The sequence below is a fragment of the Aspergillus udagawae genome, assembly GCF_001078395.1.
Source record: "Aspergillus udagawae IFM 46973 DNA, scaffold_1, whole genome shotgun sequence".
NCBI classification, from domain to species: Eukaryota; Fungi; Ascomycota; class Eurotiomycetes; order Eurotiales; family Aspergillaceae; genus Aspergillus; species Aspergillus udagawae.
Window position 1 is genome coordinate 3,714,658 of NW_025091264.1, and position 18,641 is coordinate 3,733,298.

At 51.3% G+C, this 18,641-nt stretch overlaps 7 protein-coding genes across 7 annotated transcripts; 4 read left to right on the forward strand and 3 right to left on the reverse strand.

The window, feature by feature from the left end:
* Nucleotides 1-1,109: 1,109 nt before the first annotated feature.
* Nucleotides 1,110-3,548, forward strand: Aud_001208 (peptidase family M20/M25/M40 protein; the record flags this gene model as incomplete). The annotated part of the gene is made up of 1 exon (XM_043286708.1): nt 1,110-3,548. One exon carries the CDS (start codon nt 1,110-1,112, stop codon nt 3,546-3,548), a length of 2,439 nt encoding a protein of 812 aa, XP_043142643.1.
* An 810-nt stretch (nt 3,549-4,358) lies between these two features.
* On the reverse strand, nt 4,359-5,678 carry Aud_001209 (Sec62 family protein translocation protein; the record flags this gene model as incomplete). The annotated part of the gene is made up of 3 exons (XM_043286709.1): nt 4,359-4,550; nt 4,613-5,169; nt 5,225-5,678. The coding sequence occupies 3 exons, from the start codon at nt 5,676-5,678 to the stop codon at nt 4,359-4,361; spliced, it is 1,203 nt and encodes a 400-aa protein (XP_043142644.1).
* Nucleotides 5,679-6,047: 369 nt separating this feature from the next.
* Aud_001210 (Lectin C-type domain protein) lies at nt 6,048-7,899 on the forward strand (the record flags this gene model as incomplete). The annotated part of the gene is made up of 2 exons (XM_043286710.1): nt 6,048-6,110; nt 6,169-7,899. The coding sequence occupies 2 exons, from the start codon at nt 6,048-6,050 to the stop codon at nt 7,897-7,899; spliced, it is 1,794 nt and encodes a 597-aa protein (XP_043142645.1).
* Nucleotides 7,900-8,155: 256 nt separating this feature from the next.
* Nucleotides 8,156-10,369, reverse strand: Aud_001211 (uncharacterized protein; the record flags this gene model as incomplete). The annotated part of the gene is made up of 3 exons (XM_043286711.1): nt 8,156-9,889; nt 9,939-10,130; nt 10,196-10,369. The coding sequence occupies 3 exons, from the start codon at nt 10,367-10,369 to the stop codon at nt 8,156-8,158; spliced, it is 2,100 nt and encodes a 699-aa protein (XP_043142646.1).
* A 415-nt stretch (nt 10,370-10,784) lies between these two features.
* On the forward strand, nt 10,785-12,506 carry Aud_001212 (NADPH-adrenodoxin reductase; the record flags this gene model as incomplete). Its single annotated transcript, XM_043286712.1, has 3 exons — nt 10,785-11,090; nt 11,150-11,584; nt 11,634-12,506. 3 exons carry the CDS (start codon nt 10,785-10,787, stop codon nt 12,504-12,506), a joined length of 1,614 nt encoding a protein of 537 aa, XP_043142647.1.
* Nucleotides 12,507-12,703: 197 nt separating this feature from the next.
* Nucleotides 12,704-13,165, reverse strand: aspf13 (allergenic cerato-platanin Asp F13; the record flags this gene model as incomplete). Its single annotated transcript, XM_043286713.1, has 1 exon — nt 12,704-13,165. The coding sequence occupies one exon, from the start codon at nt 13,163-13,165 to the stop codon at nt 12,704-12,706; it is 462 nt and encodes a 153-aa protein (XP_043142648.1).
* A 3,234-nt stretch (nt 13,166-16,399) lies between these two features.
* Nucleotides 16,400-17,746, forward strand: gprD (the record flags this gene model as incomplete). The annotated part of the gene is made up of 2 exons (XM_043286714.1): nt 16,400-16,993; nt 17,054-17,746. 2 exons carry the CDS (start codon nt 16,400-16,402, stop codon nt 17,744-17,746), a joined length of 1,287 nt encoding a protein of 428 aa, XP_043142649.1.
* Between the last annotated feature and the right edge of the window lie 895 nt (nt 17,747-18,641).

Consider the following 18,641-nt stretch of genomic DNA (forward strand, 5'->3'; position numbering starts at 1 on the left):
TTTTTTTTTTTTTTTTTTTTTTTTGTTTCCTTTTTTTCCCTCACCATAGCTCTACGTAAATAAACATGATGATATTCCGGCCAAGTGGGACCGGATCCTGTTCCAAAAGTGTTGTTCCTCCTCCGTTTCAGGGGTAGATTGCCAATTATAGACTTGATGGCGCATATAGTATCTCGGATTTCTCGACAGGCAATAATTGTCTATTATTACTATTACCGACGATACTCCGAATTGATCTGATCTCAATGCTGTATCTTTGCACCTGGCTCATTTCCAAGTCTGCTCCTGTTAGGAGGCCAACTGTTTCAGATCCTCCAGGCAGATTTAGCTTCACTCCAATCTCAAGTAGTAGTAGACTAGACGGGACTACTGACTGGGATTCATAGCTAATCAAAGCCTAAAATTAAGACAAAGAAAAATTAGCGGAAGGATAGGGCCACACTCACACAGAAGAGGAAAAGTCCGGACTGTAACTCGATCTGGCTTCCCAGTTTCCATCCGCTTGGTAGTTCTGGGCCGAGTTTGCTATCTTTCTCTTTTTTTCCTTTCCTTTTCTTCTTCCGCCTCCACACACTCTTTCTAACCCCAGGAGAAGCGCAATGGAGCTGCATGAATTGCTCTGATGTCGCACTGCGATCTTCTCTCTCATTCCTTACAGCTGAATTCCCTCCTCTGGAATTGAAACTACTACCTGTACTTCTACTCCAAACGTGAGCTTCCAAAATTCGGCTCGGCCGTCTCCGCTCCAAGCCTCCACCACGCGATCTCTCCCACTTTCCTATTCGGTTCTGCCTCACTTCACTTCAGTCGAGTTCTGTACAATTGCATTTACCATCCTGGATCTGAATCTAATCTGAAACCTGTGGGTTCGGTTTCAGGCTGCGATCATCACTTGACCCGCTGGTACGAGCGTCTACTTGCAATGCCAGTCTTCGCCTCCACATCGATGTGCAACACTCCCCAGCTCAACAATAGAACTGTCCTCCAGATGAATCACACGCGCCCTTGAAGCCCCGTATCTTCAGCCTCACGACTTCCCTATCTCATCATCACCCGATCAATCTCAATCGCGTTTTGATGTCGGATGTGAGCCAATCTTTCCCAGAAGGATGAGCTTAGATCAGCAGCCCCCTCAGCCATCCGTCAGTGAGCGCAGAGGTCAACGACTAGCTCCTTTGCAAACTAACTTCAGCCGTCCGAATGCTCACGCTTCTGTGCAATCCCCGACTCTAGCTGCGGCTCCCGATGCAGCGTCAACCCCGTCTGCAGGCCCTCGACTGCAACGTCTACGACCCACGGACTACCAAAATGAGAGCGAAGGAGAGAGGGTACCGCTGCAGCAAACTCCGGTCAAGCGTCAGACATCCAAGTCGGGTTTGCGCGGGCTCTTTGCCTGGGAGAAGCCCTCCCGTAAGTCCAACGTTGACACGAAACTCGCGGAAATCGACGAGGCGCACACCACTGTAACACAGACGGTGACCGTGTCGGACACGCCACTATCGCCAAGTGTTTGTGCCACCCCCAAAACCGCAATGTCAACGTCGACCTTGGTTGCCTCTCCGCCGGTCGCTGCGAGTCGGACGAAACTTGCGTCGAAGTCCCGAGGGAAGCTTAATGACAGTCGCCCAGTTGCTGGTGATCATGGGTGGAAGCCCCCTCCGCTATTTCAGGCCTATCCACAGGCAATCAAGCACGACTGTCTCTGGGCCCCGGTTATGTCTGCTGATACCATTTTGCGCATCCAGGCGACCGCAAAGAGCAACAGCAGCTCCAACGATATAGACCCTCAGGGGAATCAGCCGCCAAATGAGGAAGCTTCCGCGGAACGGAAGAAGAAGGAAGAAAAGGAGAAGAAACATATGCGAACGGTCTCCGACACTATCGGCAAGACTGAGTGGACCCAAAAGATCTATGTGCTGGTCACATCTGGTTATATCTTACAGTACTCAGCAAGTGGGAAACATGACCGACTACCGGAGAAGATGTTGCAGGTGGGCCCCAGATCAGTTGCCTTTGCCAGCGATGCAATTCCTGGTAAGCGTTACGTGCTTCAAATTTCGGAAGAAGACGGCGCCGCAATAGTTGATACCCATCGGCCCTTGTTTTCCCGCCTGGGGTTTCATCGATCCTATTCCCGGCGATGGACTCGTGCTTTCCTTCTCGTGTTCTGCAATGCCGAAGAGATGAGCTCCTGGCTCTTGGCTGTCAGAGCTCAGATCGAAGCCCGCGGAGGTAAAAAATACATCTCCGAAAACCTGCACGACGAGGTCATGGAGCATCAGCTGCGGCCGAAACAGAGTATCCGACAGATGGTGCAAAGAGACCCCAACCGCTTCTCCAGCATCTATCTACAGCCTCAACAGTCGGCAGGTTCCGACGAAAAAGATCAAGCTCTCAGTGATCAATCCCGCCGGAGCTCCTATATATCTGTTCAACGCCGGTCGATCGTTTATCAATCTGGCGCTGAGTCTCGTTCCGACTCGATGTCGACCACACACACGGATGTGACACCGCCTGTCAACGGCTTCGGGCGGTTGTATTCTTCGGTCCCTCCTCCGAGTGGTCCTTTCACACTTCCCAATGGCCACGCACTTCCTGGAGCATCCCAACCGGGTGTACCGCCGAGCCCGACCACGGCAAGTCTGACCAAACGCCTATCCGCCTATCTGGCAGGACCGGCGAGCACAGAGGGGTATGACCCTGGGTGGTCGTCGTCAACGGTGCCAGAGCCAATCTTGCGAAGCACTTCGCCTCCAGCACCCAACTTCAGTGTTCCGTCATTCAGCAAGAGGTTTGCTGCGAAGACCGCTCAAGCTCAACTTCTTCAGGATCCTCGTCTGGACGGTGACCGGAGTAATGGGCTCCGTCATCAGGATTCTGAGGAGCAACTTGATGCTCTGTCTGCGTTTCCCTCCCCACCTCAATCGCCAACCCGCAACATGAGTAGAACGGGCCTCAACGACATATATGAGGATACTTCTACTGTCCGCAACGTCTCCCCTAGGCGACAGTTGCGGGTATCCAATTCCGAGGATTCGCTGGCAGATCCTCAGCAAAGAAATCATGACTACAGGAGTCTACCCAACCCACGTTTACCGACAACGTATACCATGACAACACACTTCCGTCCTCCGAGCATAGCCATTGACCCGTTAACCAAGCTTCCAACTGACCCGCAACCCACACGACCAACTACAAATTCCGGAAATTTGTCCCGCCTTGAGCTCCAACGGGATAGAGTGTATCCCACAGACCACGGCGCTCGTCCTCCCAGCATGGCTCGGCGCAAGAGCATGCCGGGACTGTCAGTTGGACCCCCAGCAGCACCTCCCCCCAATTGCCCCTTACCAAAAATCCCATCTCCAATCGATCCTCATAGGCCTGTTCTGCTGCCAAGCGCTTCCCTCACAGCTCGTTCCTCCCAATTGCTGCCTTCGAAGACGCTACGAGACCGCCAAAGAAGCTTTGCCAGCATCAATCCTCCCACGTCCCATACCAATCTTCCTGCTGCTCCAAGTATAGATACCCAGGTATCTTCCGGATTATAAGCGAAACCACTTCACATCGATTTGCTCTACTCTCTACTCTTGGCTCATTCTGCATCTCTAGGCGTCGGTAGATATTATAAGAGACACCTGTACAGCTTCTCGGCCCCGAAAACATAGCTTTACGCAATTTGGAAAAGTGCTTTTATACTCCCTCACTACTGAGGAAATTCCGTCTTCACGCCTGAAGTTTTATTGCATTTGCGACACCTCAGCGACTTGCTTTCTTATATATACCACTGATACCAGGCACCTTTGTTACTTTGTCATTGCATCTATCCTGTCTTCTTGGCCTTTCTTCTACAGCCACAGTTGAAGATATCCACGCTGTATGTCGTTACCATATTCACTATTTCTTTTCTTCTTCCCTTTCGTTACTCTCCTATTTACCGGTTCTTGATGTTGGTCTATCTTGAGTTTTCATGCCTCATACCGACCGTCGTATCTAGTGGAGACTATATTCTTCATGTCAAATATTTCAACCTAGGACGAGTCAACACGGCGAAATCCCAAGATTCGACATCACAACTGGGCAGTGCATCCTCACGATCAAGAATTATAATACAGGAATTACAAAATCTTCTACGGCCCATATGGATTTTGATCAATTCAAATAAGTGAAACCTTACTCCAACCCGAAGTGAACATATATCATTTGAGAAATATAGTCGTACGTGGCTATTCATCCGATGAATCCGTAGCCCAAAGGTCCAGAACATAACCCAGAACAACCACAATGACTCAAAAGGCAAAGCAACCAATTGATACGATGCATCCTAAGATCATGCCCGAGTGCAACCCATCTATGCCATTTTACTCCTCACTTGCTTCTTCCACCTTGGGCGCTAGATCGCGCTTCACGACGCCGGAGGTATCTGCGGCAGGTGTTGCTGTCGTAGTTGCGGAAGGGGTAGAGTCACCTCCCTTGCCGGATGCAGTTAGTTGTGGCTCGGCGGCGTCGGCGCCAGCGACGGCCTTCTTGGACTTTTTCTTCTTCTTCTTGCTCTATGGTACAGTTAGTACATCGATCGAAAGGGAAGATTGTGGGGAGAAAGAAAAAGACATACCTCTTGCCATCCCCACAAAGGCTTAAAGCTGTCAAAGAACCCGACGTCCTCGAAGAGATTAGGGAACAACCAGAGACCGGGAGGCACGACGAAGACGGTCACGCAGAACAGAATCAGACGGAAGATGGACATGGCGAAGAAGAGACCCAGCAGACCCATCATCCCGACGCTGAGGTACCAGACGCCCTGGCGGAGCATGATGGGCCACAGCGGGAAGAGGACGACGGCAAAGATACCCGCCACGACGGCAGCAGCCATGGCCTTCTGTTTCCACTGGGGTCCCTCGTAGAGCCAGACGTAGTGCATCATGGGGTCTGTCTCCTGGTGCTGCTCGATCTTGACGGTCCAAAGGCCCTTGACGCGGGTCTTTGGTTTAGCGTGGTTGTGGCCGGCGTGCGGGTCGATTTTGGAGACGCGCAGCGCGAGAAGGGAGAGAGGGAGGAGTTTGAAGACGTTTTCGGCGGAGGCGCGGTCGGTGACTGGGGGGAGGAGGGAGTTCTTTTTGGCGGCGGCTTTGGCGTAGGCAGGGGATTCGAGGGCGCGGATGGCGCGTTTGACTATGTTACTCGTCAGTACTGAGTCGGAGATCTGGAGGGGTATGAGAGTAAATACCCTTGAACATGTCCTTTCTTTGTCCGTCCAGGATACACGTGCGGGACTTAAGGTTCTGGGAGCGTAGGAACTTGGCGACCGCGATAGCTTTAGGGTCGGGAGGATTCGACGGGTTCACGGGGACTTGCTGCATCTGTTGCTGAGGCGGAGCGGGCTGTCCAGGCTGCCCCTGTTGTTGCTGTTGCTGCTGCTGCGGGCCCGCTTGTCCCTGCTGCTGCGCTCCTTGAGCCTGTTGCTGGGCCATCTGCTGCTGGTGCGCGGCCATAGCTCGCATCCTCAACTGCTGAACGTACTGTTCGGTTGTCATGCCGTGCTTCGCAGCCTCTGCATCCAGCTGTTCGCGCTGCTGTTTTGCGAATTCCTCGGGGGTCATTCCTCGTCTGGCTGCTTCCGCGGCAAACTGCTGCTGCATGGCAGCAATCTGCTGCGGGCTAGGCCCACCTGGAGCCGCCATGTTGAAAGGGAATTAAGATGATTTGCGTTAATTAATCAATTAACAGAGCAAATACTGATACATGAAGGCTGGAGAAATAGTATGAAGCTGGAAGGGAAGCGTATCAAAGTGGTTTGGCTGGAAGATGAAAGAAGTCGGAAAATCACAAGGGGAGTAGTGATGAACACAAAGTGGCCAGATAGATGGTGTTGGCCCGCCCAAAGAGGAAAAGGGTCGATCGTCATTCACTAATCGCACCGCCCGCGTCTCCGCAGTTCGAGCCTCGACTGACTATTTCATCACTCGAATTGCTCGGTACAATCGCGAATCCAACCTGAAATGAGTTGTATCTCCTAGCTTAGATTCGCGCTGCGCGTTGTATGCAGCTCCATGGGCCTGAGTTATGATCCTGATGCTTCCCTTGTAAACTCTACATGGGTGGCAGTACTGCTCGTGCGTTCATCTCGCGAACTGACGCTGCATGAGATATGACTGACGATGGTTTCATTAGAGTGAACGAGATGTTGCCGGCCAAATTCCTATCAACTTCGTTACCGTGCCGGCTGTTTCGCTGACTGCCGCATGCTTCGGTAAAAACGTCTACGACGGCAATGCTGCTCAGAAATGCATTTCGAACTTGCTCGCCATCGGCTACCGTCGATTTCTGGTTGATATATACTGGTCGGTAGAGCAGCGAAATTGGACTTTCTGTCCTGTGGCGAGACCCCAGAATGTTCAAGTCGTCACTGTCTCGACCACGCCATCTCCCACAGCCACGGCCAGTGCAGTCACAGGCACCGTCACAGCAGTCGCCGATTCGTCAGGCTCGCTACTCCACGAGCTGGGTCCCTATCTTTGCTCCGATAATCTCGACCTTTCTGGGCTAGTTGATATCTTCGCAGACCATTTCCGGCTTACCAATTCTCAATGGAATGTGTATACGACATTCATCACCCTAAATCTTCATGTGGCATCAAGTGCTGCATCTTTAGATCAGCCAGCTGCATCCGTGACCAACGAACAGCTGCCGTTACCGTCAGAATACGTGAGCGCTTTGTTTGATGAGCATCTTTCTCCGTACATCTACAGGCCGTCCCTGCTAGCCGAGGAGCGCAGGAGCCTCAACGAATCATGGTATGCAGTTGACAATGGATACGCACCTATCACTGAGTATTTCACCCTTCACGACGAAGCGGATGGAAAGCAAAGTACGCCGGATGGTTGGCCGTCTTCGAAATATGTGCAACTTGCGCAAGAGCGACGACTGTTCCTGGAATATGGCTCCGTGGACCCGCAGCTGGGGAGCTATGACTTGAACGCAGACAACGACGTCATATTCCCTCCTCACTACTTGACAACTACCGTCTCGAGCGCGGCTACTGATAATGGTAGCTTGACTTCGGGCTGTCTCTACAATCCGGGGGCCACCTCGGTGTCGCAAGTCAACTCGTCGTGGGCTCAATCGAGCAGCATACCCATCATAAACGGCTCTGACGAAACCAAGGCTCTGAGAGAAATATCCGATCTGATCGTCAATCTCACCGTATGCGGCTTATCCCCGGTGCTCAATAGCACTTTGTTCAACAAGACCGCCGATTCAGATGCAAATCTATACCAAAACATCTCCATGTCTGTCTCATGGGCCTGGGCTATTGGTGAACCTCAAAATCCCTCACCTCCTGGCATCGACGATGATTCGCCGCACATTGAGCGATGCGCAGTAATGGATCTCACACTGGGAGGTCATTGGCGCTCCACTAACTGCAGCGTAGAGCGCCACGCCGCCTGTCGCGTGGGAAACCATCCCTTCACCTGGTCCCTGTCATCGCAAGCGTATACATACTCAGACGCGTACCACTACGCTTGCCCGGAGAATACATCGTTCTCGATACCCCGGACGGGCCTTGAGAACACCTACCTATACCATTACCTGCTCGATGGATCCAAGGACACCTTGGACGCTACAACGACGGATCCCGCAAAGTACGAGGTCTGGCTTGATTTCAACTCACTTGACGTTGCGTCTTGCTGGGTCACAGGGGGCCCTGATACTCCCTGCCCGTACGTAGCCGATCCACACCAGCTAGAGCGGCGCACGGTGTTGGTCGCTGCCATTGCCGGAATTGTAATCTGCATCATCACTGCGCTCACCTTATTTGTTAAATGTAACGCGAACCGGAGAAATTCGAGGAGAGGCAAAAGGGTCATTCAAGGATGGGAGTACGAAGGTGTTCCTTCGTAGCTCGGTCATCTCTCACATATACTTCGATATAAAAGGCCCATATCATCCCTCTAATTGCTGCGAAACAATGTTTATTGGATTTTGAGGAAGCTACTAACTACCTAACAAACCTTTATGCCAAAGAAGTATTATCAAACATGAAAGAAGATCCGTCGCGTAAAACTCGTTACAATTCCATTCCATCATGAAAATGACCATCCCATCATCAACAAGTCTGATCATCCAAATATTACCATGAATTCCAAAGTTTGCCGGTCTAGAGTCCAGCGAAGCGAGCCCATCCTGCAGCTCTCATCGGCTTCGGGCTCTCTGTGACCACACCACCTCTACCTTCCTCGGCGATCTTTCCACTCACATCGCGTCGTCGTCCCACACCCAAGTTGGCGATGTAATTACCATACGCCAAGGAGGAGCCTGATCCAAAGTCATGCCGACCGATGTCAGCACCGGAGTTACTGACAACACGACCCTTGCGATCACTGTCTGCAACGGCGGGATCGGTAGGTACAGGAGGTATCTCATTTTCGCCGTCCAGATCATCTGTGTCATGCTGCTTGAGCGAACCGTATGTGTTCAGTTTCTGGCTGTTGCGTTTGACGAGCTTGCTCCTCTTCCGGTCCAGATTGTGCGAGTCGGGATCGTTCTGACCGCTTGCGCTGCGGGGGACGCTGAGCCAAGGCTTATTGTTGAGTTCTCCGTAGAAGCGGCCTTTCTTCTCCGGGCTGTCTGGGGAGGGAGGGGAAGCGGGAGGGGTAGGAGCGAGGTTCGGGATATCAGTGAGAGGGGCACGGGTCGGGGGATGGGATGCATTGTTGGTCTCCTCCTGGACAGGCTGTGGGGTGGGAGGGTTAAGGGCTAGAGGGTTGACCTGGAGGGAGGCGGAGAACTGCCGCTCGCGGTTGTTATGGTCGAGGAAGATATTGATGTTGTGGTCGCCAATGTCTTGCTCAGCGTTGTCGTAATATCGTGTCACCTGAGGGATATCGTGAATGTCCTCGTCATTTGCATAGTGTTCGTGCAAAGCGAGTGACTCGTACTCGCCGCGAGCTTCCTCCGAGATTGCTTCGTTAAGGTGCAGTTCGTAGCGCTGGGCGGAAGTGAGCCAGTCCTTGAAGCTACTACCGGCAGAGATAAGGCTCTCCGCTTGACTGTAGGCAGACGAGGGTTCTCGACGGGCTAAGTTCTCATTCAAGCCAGCCTCTGCGGGAGAGTGTGACCGAGAAGGGTAGACAATCCAGTTGTCCGAGTCTGGGCTCACGCATTGAGTTCTGTCAGGAAGGTCACGAGAGACTTGCTGAGCATGGTCGTCGTGAGAATCTGCCAAGGGCGATTGCACCGACGCTTGCTGGTCGTGCTGGGCTAGGAAGGAGTGCTGAGGGACAGGTGGGACGGGTGGGACAACCGTGTCGGTGTACATCGATTGCTGTGATCGCCTCTTCTCGGTGATAACGGAAAATCGACTCGCGCCATCTTCTGAGGACTGCTTGCGGGTATGCATGAATGGCACATGTCGAGCAGGACCAATAAGGGGCTCTTCCATAGACGTGGCCGATGCAATAGTAGAGTGACTGAGATGCTTTTCGTTGATTTCCGACTTGTTTCGTTTATGAGGACGAGCAGTCAGATTGTCTTCGAGAGGATTTAGATCCGGAGGCAGCTGGGAGATCTGCCGGAATATTAAAGCCAACCAGACAGAAATGCAGAGAGAGATCAAATGAAAGCTTCCGTTGACAATGCTAAGGATGAAAGTGGAATGGGCGATCTTGTCCGTGATACTAGTGTCGTCGCTCAGCAGAGTGCTCCAGTGGTAGGCATTGTTGGTGATCTGCTTGTATGCGATATATGCGGAGAAGACATAATATGGAACCAAGCCCAGGTCAAGCGTTGCCGCAAAGACCATGTAACTGGCCTGTGATCCAGCAGGTCTGGTAACTGGCGAGCGACATAGGTGGTAGATTCCATAGAGGGTATGAAGAACGGCAACAATAGGCTGCTTCGACATTAGCTGGATTCGCAAAGCATCGTATTTGTGGACTTACCCCGACTCGAATGATCCAAATGATCGAGACAGCAACATTCTTAATAATAATGGCACAAAATAGCGAGCCAAGAGCGCCGAGTAATGCCAGCACACGCAGACCAAGCTGTACGTTTCGACCATAGAACACTCTCCCCTTTGTGCTGGGGCTCATGGGAGTCCAGCGGGACACTCCATCAGGAAAGTTCGAATACTATCGATCGAGCATCAATAAGACATTGTGCGCAAACCAGGCGAGATGCTAAAGAGTTAACTTACAGAGTCAGGGTGTCTGTTAAAGCTAACATATGGTCCTTTCTGCTTAGGTTTTGGCTGCGGACGAGTCCAGCTCGCCTGCGTCACGGCCTTTGGATTGAATGGACGATCCGTCGGTCCATAGAAGTTATGCGAGGAGGGAGGACCGTAAATGAATGGAGGCAATGATCTCCCCATGGCCGCGGTGGATGATGCTTATCGGCGCATCCACGCGAGGAGTGGAATGTGGGCGTTGAATGACCCAGACAGAAAGGAATGCTGGGGGGAAATCAACCAAAATGAGTATGCAAGGTACGATGGGGATGTGGCTCGAGAAGCACACGCGGAACCATGGAACGGGAAGAATGCACGAGGAGAAGAGGAGTCTGTCATCAAGATACTACCTAGGTGATAATCATCATCACAGATCGGACCCCATTCAAGGCAGCTCCCAATCGGGTGGAGCATCAACACTCGCGATAGTCGGCGCGGCAACCGACTGATAAGGGTCACGTGTGGGCCTCGGAACGAAATGGAGTTATAGCGGGATGACTAGTTTTCTAGTGTCTATCTTAGAATGCTACTTTCTAATGGATATTCCCAGGGAATAACGATGAATCTCAAACGCGCTCATTATCTTTGCGCCCAATGCAGTGCAAATGCTAGTTACACGTCGCTATACCGCCCACAGGGTCAGCGACTAGCGCAATTGACAATCCAGCGTCGGCACCAGAGCCAGACGATATCGGCGGACCGTCCGTTCCGCGTTGCCATTGTAGGGTCAGGACCTGCTGGATTCTATGCTGCCTATAGACTGCTATCTAAAGTTGAGGATGCCGTGGTGGATATGTTTGAGAAACTGCCGGTCCCCTTTGGCCTGGCACGATACGGAGTTGCGCCGGACCACCCGGAAGTCAAGGTACGCTTAATGCTTCTAGGCACGTCTGTGGACACCATGTTGATTCATTTTCCCAATAGAACTGCGAAGAAAAGTTTACCGAAGTTGCAGCCTCTCCGAGGTTCAACTTCATCGGCAACATCGAACTCGGCACTAATCTACCTCTCCAAGCGCTGAAACCACATTACGACGCCATCCTATTCGCATACGGTGCGCCGAAGGATAAGCGGCTGGGCATACCTGGTGAGGATGCACTCCGTAACGTGTACTCGGCGCGAGAGTTTGTGGGGTGGTACAATGGCCTCCCGGAGCACCGTGATCTGGCACCAGATCTTACGGCCGGTGAGGATGCTGTGATTGTTGGCCAGGGGAACGTTGCCTTAGATGTCGCAAGGATACTGTTATCGGATATCAATACTCTACGAAGGACAGATATTGCAGAGTACGCAGTGGAGGAGTTGGTCAGGAGCAAGATCAAGCGTGTTCGGGTTGTAGGCCGTCGCGGGCCGTTGCAAGTACGTTCGTCCAGTTCCTCTACGGCATCCAATGCTTATTTGCCCTTAGGCCGCCTTTACGATCAAAGAGGCCAGGGAGCTTCTACAGCTGCCTTCTGTGTCGTTTGATCCAATTCCTCGAGACCTCCTTCCACCAGACGACGTCATATCTACGCTTCCCCGAGCACAAAAAAGATTAATGCAGCTCCTGGCGAAGGGGTCACCCAATGACCCCACTACTGCGACCAAGTCATGGTCTTTAGATTTCCTTCTGTCTCCGGAACGCCTGAATTGGTCTCCTGTCCATCCTTACCGCCTCTCGTCCGTCACGTTCTCCCGCAATGAACTGGATCCGAGCGATCCTCACACACCTAGCGCCAAGGTTACACCAAAGTACCTCTCAAGCGGGAAGCGTGCGCAAGTCGACATACCTGCCAACACTTTCTTCCGCAGTGTCGGCTACAAGTCCCTCCCTCTACCAGGGCTGGAGGATCTAGGCATCCAGTTCGACTCTGATCGCGGTGTGATCCCCAACGACGGCTTCGGTAGAATTACCGTCCCGACTACTACAGGAGGTAATGAGCGACTACCCGATGGTTCGCTGATCTCGCATCTGCCTGGGCTCTACTGTGCGGGTTGGGTCAAACGTGGCCCAACTGGTGTCATCGCTACAACTATGACCGATGCTTTTACCACCGCTGACACTCTGGCTGCGGACAAGGCGAGTCAAGCAGGCAAGGGATCATTGCTGAATGGGCCAGCCAATAGCACCGGACTTGGCTGGGACGGTGTACGGCCCGAAGCGGAGAAGCGTGGTCTACGGCCAACATCCTGGCAGGACTGGGAACGCATCGATAAGGCAGAGCGGGAGCGGGGACAGCAGAAAGGAAAAGTTCGAGATAAGTTTGGGCGAGTGGAAGAGATGTTGGAGGTTATATCTTGATGACTAATGCGCTAGAATGTACATATATGTATAGATTGTATGAATCTTCACTGTGATGGCATTAAAAGGATTGTATATAAACATAAATCAACAAGTCTAAGGATCGAAAGAGGCTTTTGAAAGCCAAGCCGTTATGCACATGCACTGGTGAGAAATCACCGGATCTGTCTCTGTCCTTGCTACACCCCAAGATCCATCTATGCACAGAGGGATGCATCTGCCTCCTCATACGTTGCCTGCACTCTACCCAACTGCGTCGCCAATCCGTTCGTCAACTGGTTCATCGCATTCAGACCAATGTTGAAACCGCCAGGTGCGGCATCAACCGCCGTAATGTAGATTGTGTTATCGATGTTGCCCGCGGCAAAGTGCAGCTTGTAGCATTTGCCGCAATTGGGGCTGTTCCAGCCGGGGATTGTGGGGGCGCCGCCGATGCGAGGGAAGCCGGGGACGTTGCCGAAGGTAGGCCACTTGGTCATGAGGCCGTAGATACCGTCAGAGCAGGCGACGGTGGACATGGAGGTACCGCCCACGTCGTAGGCCTGGTCGTAGGAGACGGAGACGGAGGTCGCAGCTGCGGCGTTTGTCTCTGGGGTTGGGACCGCGAGAGCGGACGAGAGGAAGAGGGAGAGGAGAGAGATGGGTGTAGTGAACTTCATCTTGTGAGGACGAGTGGCTTTGTGAAAGTAATTGTTTTGATGGAGAAGCTTGAGTTTGAGTGGTTGGATGCTTTGGTCTTGCTATCTTCCAGGCTGTGGTAGCTGGGATCGTGAAGCTTTATATACTACTTCTCTTGCTGAATATGTCCTCCTCTACTGTCTATTATTAGTAAAGGCATATCAAATACTGGACTGGCGACACCCCGATCAGGCGTCTTGCCATGCTGAAGATGAGAGACACCGGAAGAATTCATCACAACCCAAGGGTAGGCCTAAATCTCCATCCTCAGAAACCGGATCAATCGTATATCGACATGAGTGAGACACCCCCTCAGCTGGCCGTGGAAAGTAGTAAGCAACCGAGATCGACATGGTGCGTATCGTTGCTATGACGCGACAGTGGTACTACAGATGATGGTGGAGAGCCAAATGCGGGGATCCAAGACTGCGACTGACACCCGTTCGAGTAACGCTCGGTCATCTGATGATGTTGAGTCCACCCGGCGATGAGACATACAGCTTCACACTCTTCCAGCAACTTCCACCCGCCTCGGGTGACACCGTCGATCTTCTGGGATATTTTTGTGATACTCCGCAAGTACACAACTGTGGGAAAGTGCACTGAGTTGGTGACACCACTTCGCTGAACGAATCATGGTCTCTAGAAACGAGACGCCTTAGACTGAGCATTATTGCCAAGCAATAACAATTATGGCCTGCTTGTACGCCTACGAACTGACCGCTTGAGAAGGCCCCCAGTCCGTCAGGCGCCACATTGATCGATGGGATCGAAGGTTCGAACCTTGAGCAATGGAAATCTGGCTAATGTAAGGCTGAGCATTCCACACCTTTTTCCAGCTGCCAGACCATAAGCATTCGATGAGGCTTTAGGTGACAAAACAGGAAATCGTCTCACGTGTGCCCGGTATGCTTGTTGCTAAATATACATTCCGACCCAAGACATGTGCAACCCGATGCAAGGATAGCCCTTGGCATCGCGGATCTGAATTCTGAGACGCATCGGCAATTCTCCACCGAAGAAATATCTCATGATCGATAATAGCTGTCAAGATCTCAATCATTTTTGGACCACGCATGAGGCACTAGAAGCTGTCAGATTGGTTCATCATTCGGTAGTATCCGGCCGCTCGCTTCTGAATGGGAGGGACCATCAAGAAGCATTCCAAAATAAAAACATTGTCATAAGGTACTTTGTTATGCATACTGTGAGTGCGTCAGATATATAACAAGTATTTGAGTGGTCACTTCAACTAGGTCGATAGAGACAGTTTGGTTACTCTTAAAATTGCGGAAACGGTATCTACCGACCGAATCAAGGGATATCCATTCGAGAGGTTTCCTTGGACCGAGGTCATCATCCGAAATCTCAACGGGCAAACTCTAAAAGCACATTTCTTTTGTGTGCGAGACGCTAGCACCAGCCTACAAGCCGCCACAACTGAGCCAGTGCGCCACTGTTCGAGAGGTTTTCTCGTCCAGATGTGATCGATGGATCAACTGGAAATTCCCGCGATGCTTACATTAAATGCGGCCACTCGTCAGTATTCGGTCAAATCATGGAATTGAGGCTGTTTTCCCATGGAAAACGCGCAAGTTCTCCTGACACAATTTAGGGGAGAGGATCGGGCATACAGGTTTAAGCTTTCGACGGAGCCTTGGCTGGATAGCCTAACCTTGGGATTCCACGGAAACACCATTAAATTCTAAGCCACAGCCTTTGGAGCTTCGGAGTAGGTTCCATTTCAGCACTGGTGAATTTACGCATGGTTGATCTTTCACAGACTATGACTTCGATTCCTCAGGGAGAGGCTTCAGGAGTGAAGTGCGTAATAGCGCGATGGGGATTCGCTAGTTGTCCCGATCTACCCTATCGGTATCTCGATTGCATTATCCCGATGGAGTATGTGGAACCTCTTGCCTCTCGTCTCTGTTCATGAGTTACGTCTCTGCCCAGCGGCTCCATGCCAGAATCAACCGGTGGTTGTCTCAAGTGCAACTTCATTGAATATCCTAGCCTTGCCAGTTCTATTGCTGATAGTGTCTCCGTTCTCTTGAAGGACAGCTTCTAAAAGCGTGCTTGCGCGATGTTGGAGATTAAAGGAGCTTTTGCCCTTCATTGGCCTGTGCAACTCCAAAAATGACTGCAGCACAGCTGTTTTGAACGGAGTGGCAACCTATTACTCCACATTGCCAGCACCATGCTAGCGAACCTTGCGGCCTTAGGATCTCGAAAAGTAGACTTTGAACGTCCCTGAATGCTTCTCAGGGAACGTTAAACAAGAGCCGAGAGATCATCTCTGCAGTTCGATAGTAATGCAGATCGATATGATCTTCCAGACTGTTGGTTCCAATTCTCAACCCGATTCGCTAGAAAACCGTGCATCGGTATTACCTAGGTACCATCTCCCGTTTTGACTTTTGCTCGTCATCAAGCGCGGGGAGATTTTCATGTTACTCCTGGCACCATACAGAGCCACGGACTATTTTACAGATCAATGAGACTACCACTGTGCTGGATCCAGCCCATGGTAAAGCGGATCGCCGCCTCGAGATCTGCTCCTATGCTCACCAAGAAAGTCATCATGCTCACAGATCCTTTACGCTCAATTTACCCTAGGTGCAAGTCAATGTGTGCTTTGACCCCCAGCCTTACTCCACGTGTTTTGCGCCCAGACAGCTCGGCAAAATTTGACGGCTCTTATTTCGTACATGTTGGATAGCACTATCTGTCTAATATCTACTGCATCTGGAATGTTGTCGGTCGAGACCGCTGTTTGGTGGATCGTCTGTGGAGACCAACAGAGCCGTATTGCCACTCTTGCGGATCTCGTATTGTCCTGACTCCTAGTATGGTTAGGAACTACTCCCTGCCATGTGGCCATAGAAAGATGCTTTGGAAAATAGGCAAGACTAGACTATCCCTTAAAGCATCACTTCCCGCTTGTCTAGCGAATCGGACAGAGTGACGGAGGACGAAATTTCAAGACCATGGTTCTGGTTCTCCCACGTCCTTGACCCATACGTCTAGCTAGCTGGACATAAGCCAAGGTAATAAAAGCTTTCACCTTGACTTTGGGTCGGACAGATACCATATTAGAGCCTGGAGTACCCGTTATGCTAGGAATCAGGAACCTCCTCGCCAACTCAATCAGTTTGGCATCTTTCTCAACGACCGCATCCCATATCAGCCTTTATCTGCGATGATAAACGAGGATGACTAGCTTGGTTCGAACGCTGCTACTGTTGCAAAGCGAAAATGGCGACAAAGCATACCTCACTGCTCGTTCTCATGGAGTTCAGCCGCCAACGGCCGCCGACGAGCCTCTGACGGGGAGCCTTCGTGCGGGCTTCATTGCAATAGGAGCAGTCGCTCTCTGCTCGTGGATCGCTACATTCTCGCTCATTTCCTTCCTAACGTACCGATTCATTTTCTGGCAGCATTACTATAAACGTCCTCTCGCGCAGAATCAATATGTCGTGCTCATCTATAACCTCCTTCTCGTCGACATCCAACAAGCAACGGCGTTCTTGCTCTGCCTGCATTGGGTCGCCCGTGGCGGTGTAAACTACCCGAGTGCGGCATGCGTTCTCCAAGGGTGGTGGATCCAGACCGGAGATCCAGGAAGTGGGTTATTCGTGTTGGCCATTGCGATACATACTTGTTCAGTTGTGCTACGGGGGCGGCAATTGCCCTTCAAGACGTTTGTCTGGTGTGTCGTTGCCCTCTGGGCTTTTATCATTCTGCTCGGATTGATTGCTGTCGGGTTGTATGGCTCGAGGACCTTTGTGATTTCGGAAGCCGGCTGGGTGAGTTCCTCGGAGCCTACCTGACGATGAATGAAGATTGGACGTACTGACTCTATATAGTGCTGGCTCAGTCCACAATCACAAGCCGAGCGGCTCTGGGGACACTATTTCTGGATTTTCCTGTCCGAATTCGGCACCATCATTTTGTACGGCATCATGTTTTTCTACCTCCGGCGTCAGATGAAACAAGCAGCGGCCCTTCGACAAAACCACAAGGAAAGTCTCAACCGATTGAACCGAGTCGTCGTGTACATGGTTATCTATCCTCTGGTCTACGTCCTCCTCTCCCTTCCTCTGGCTGCGGGGCGAATGTCTTCGGCCAGACATGTCGTTCCCAGCAAGGCATACTTTGCCGTCGCCGGTGCCCTCATGGCTCTGTCCGGACTTGTGGATGTCATTGTGTACACAGTGACCCGCCGGCATCTGCTGATGGACACCGAGGTCAGCACGTCGGACCGTTACTACGCACAACACACCGGCTCGAATCTGTACAACACGCACATCAGCACCACCGTTGTGGGTCCCGACAGCAAGAAGTCTCGGGTCAAGTCTCGCCTCCGCCGTGGCTTGCAAGGTATCAACGATACGGTGCTCGATGACCGAGGCGACTCGACGGAAGATATTGTGCCGAAAGGGGACATGGAGCTCGGCAATATGGCGCACGGAGTATATCAGGAAACGACTATTGAGATCACGCACGAAGCTGCAGAGCCAGAGCAAGCCTTACGGAAGCCAAATCGATTCAGCAGATGATCGTCCTACTATCTTGATTTCAATTACTGTTTTCCTTTGTTAATACTATTTAATGATCGGAGATCTTGGGATGATAATGTATATTCGAATCTTAGCCTCAACATGTAGCTACAAATATCTAGGCCCTCAGTGAATCTTCCTCCCCTGCGTCGAGTGAGATAATGAAATAACGACGATATTAATTGCACATGATTTCCTTCCACCAACTGGAAGGCAAACTACATGATCAGTTAACAAAGTCAAAACCAGCAGTCTAAGCCAATCGGCCACCGACCGAAACCCTGCTTAAAAGATCTCGCTCCAGCAATCTAAACGAGTCAACTGGGGCAAACTACAAACTGAAACCTCGTATAACGACTGGCCACAATCAATGGTTGGCCATTCCGTTATGAAGATCTACAATCCAGTCCCACTTGATGGAACTTTGTCCTTGGACCCACCGCTGAACGTATGCATGTGCAACGGCATCTGTTAATCATCAGTCTCTCAGAGTTAGGGAGATCATTACAGCTTTTATGATTTAGTTTTGAAGTTCTCTCTAATGGGGATGGATACTTTTATGGAATGTGGAGGATACTCCATATGACATGAAACCCGTGATCGCCGATCGGTTTCTTGACTCAGGTGATGATCCAAAGCCCTAAGAACATCAGTTGTACCACCCTGGCAAGAACATAGATATACGAACTTTGGAGTATAGTAAGAGGAGCAAAAACTGACACTATAGAATACTGTCTATGGTGCCAAGCCAAATACAGCTCCGAGAATCAAGGAGACTGACTCTCTAGTTCAATTTCCACCCTCTTTTTTATTCTCCTCAAGCCCGCTGCCCAACGCCGATGCCTGTTGGTATTGCAGCCTGTCAATATCTTAACGAAAAAACCCAGAATAATCA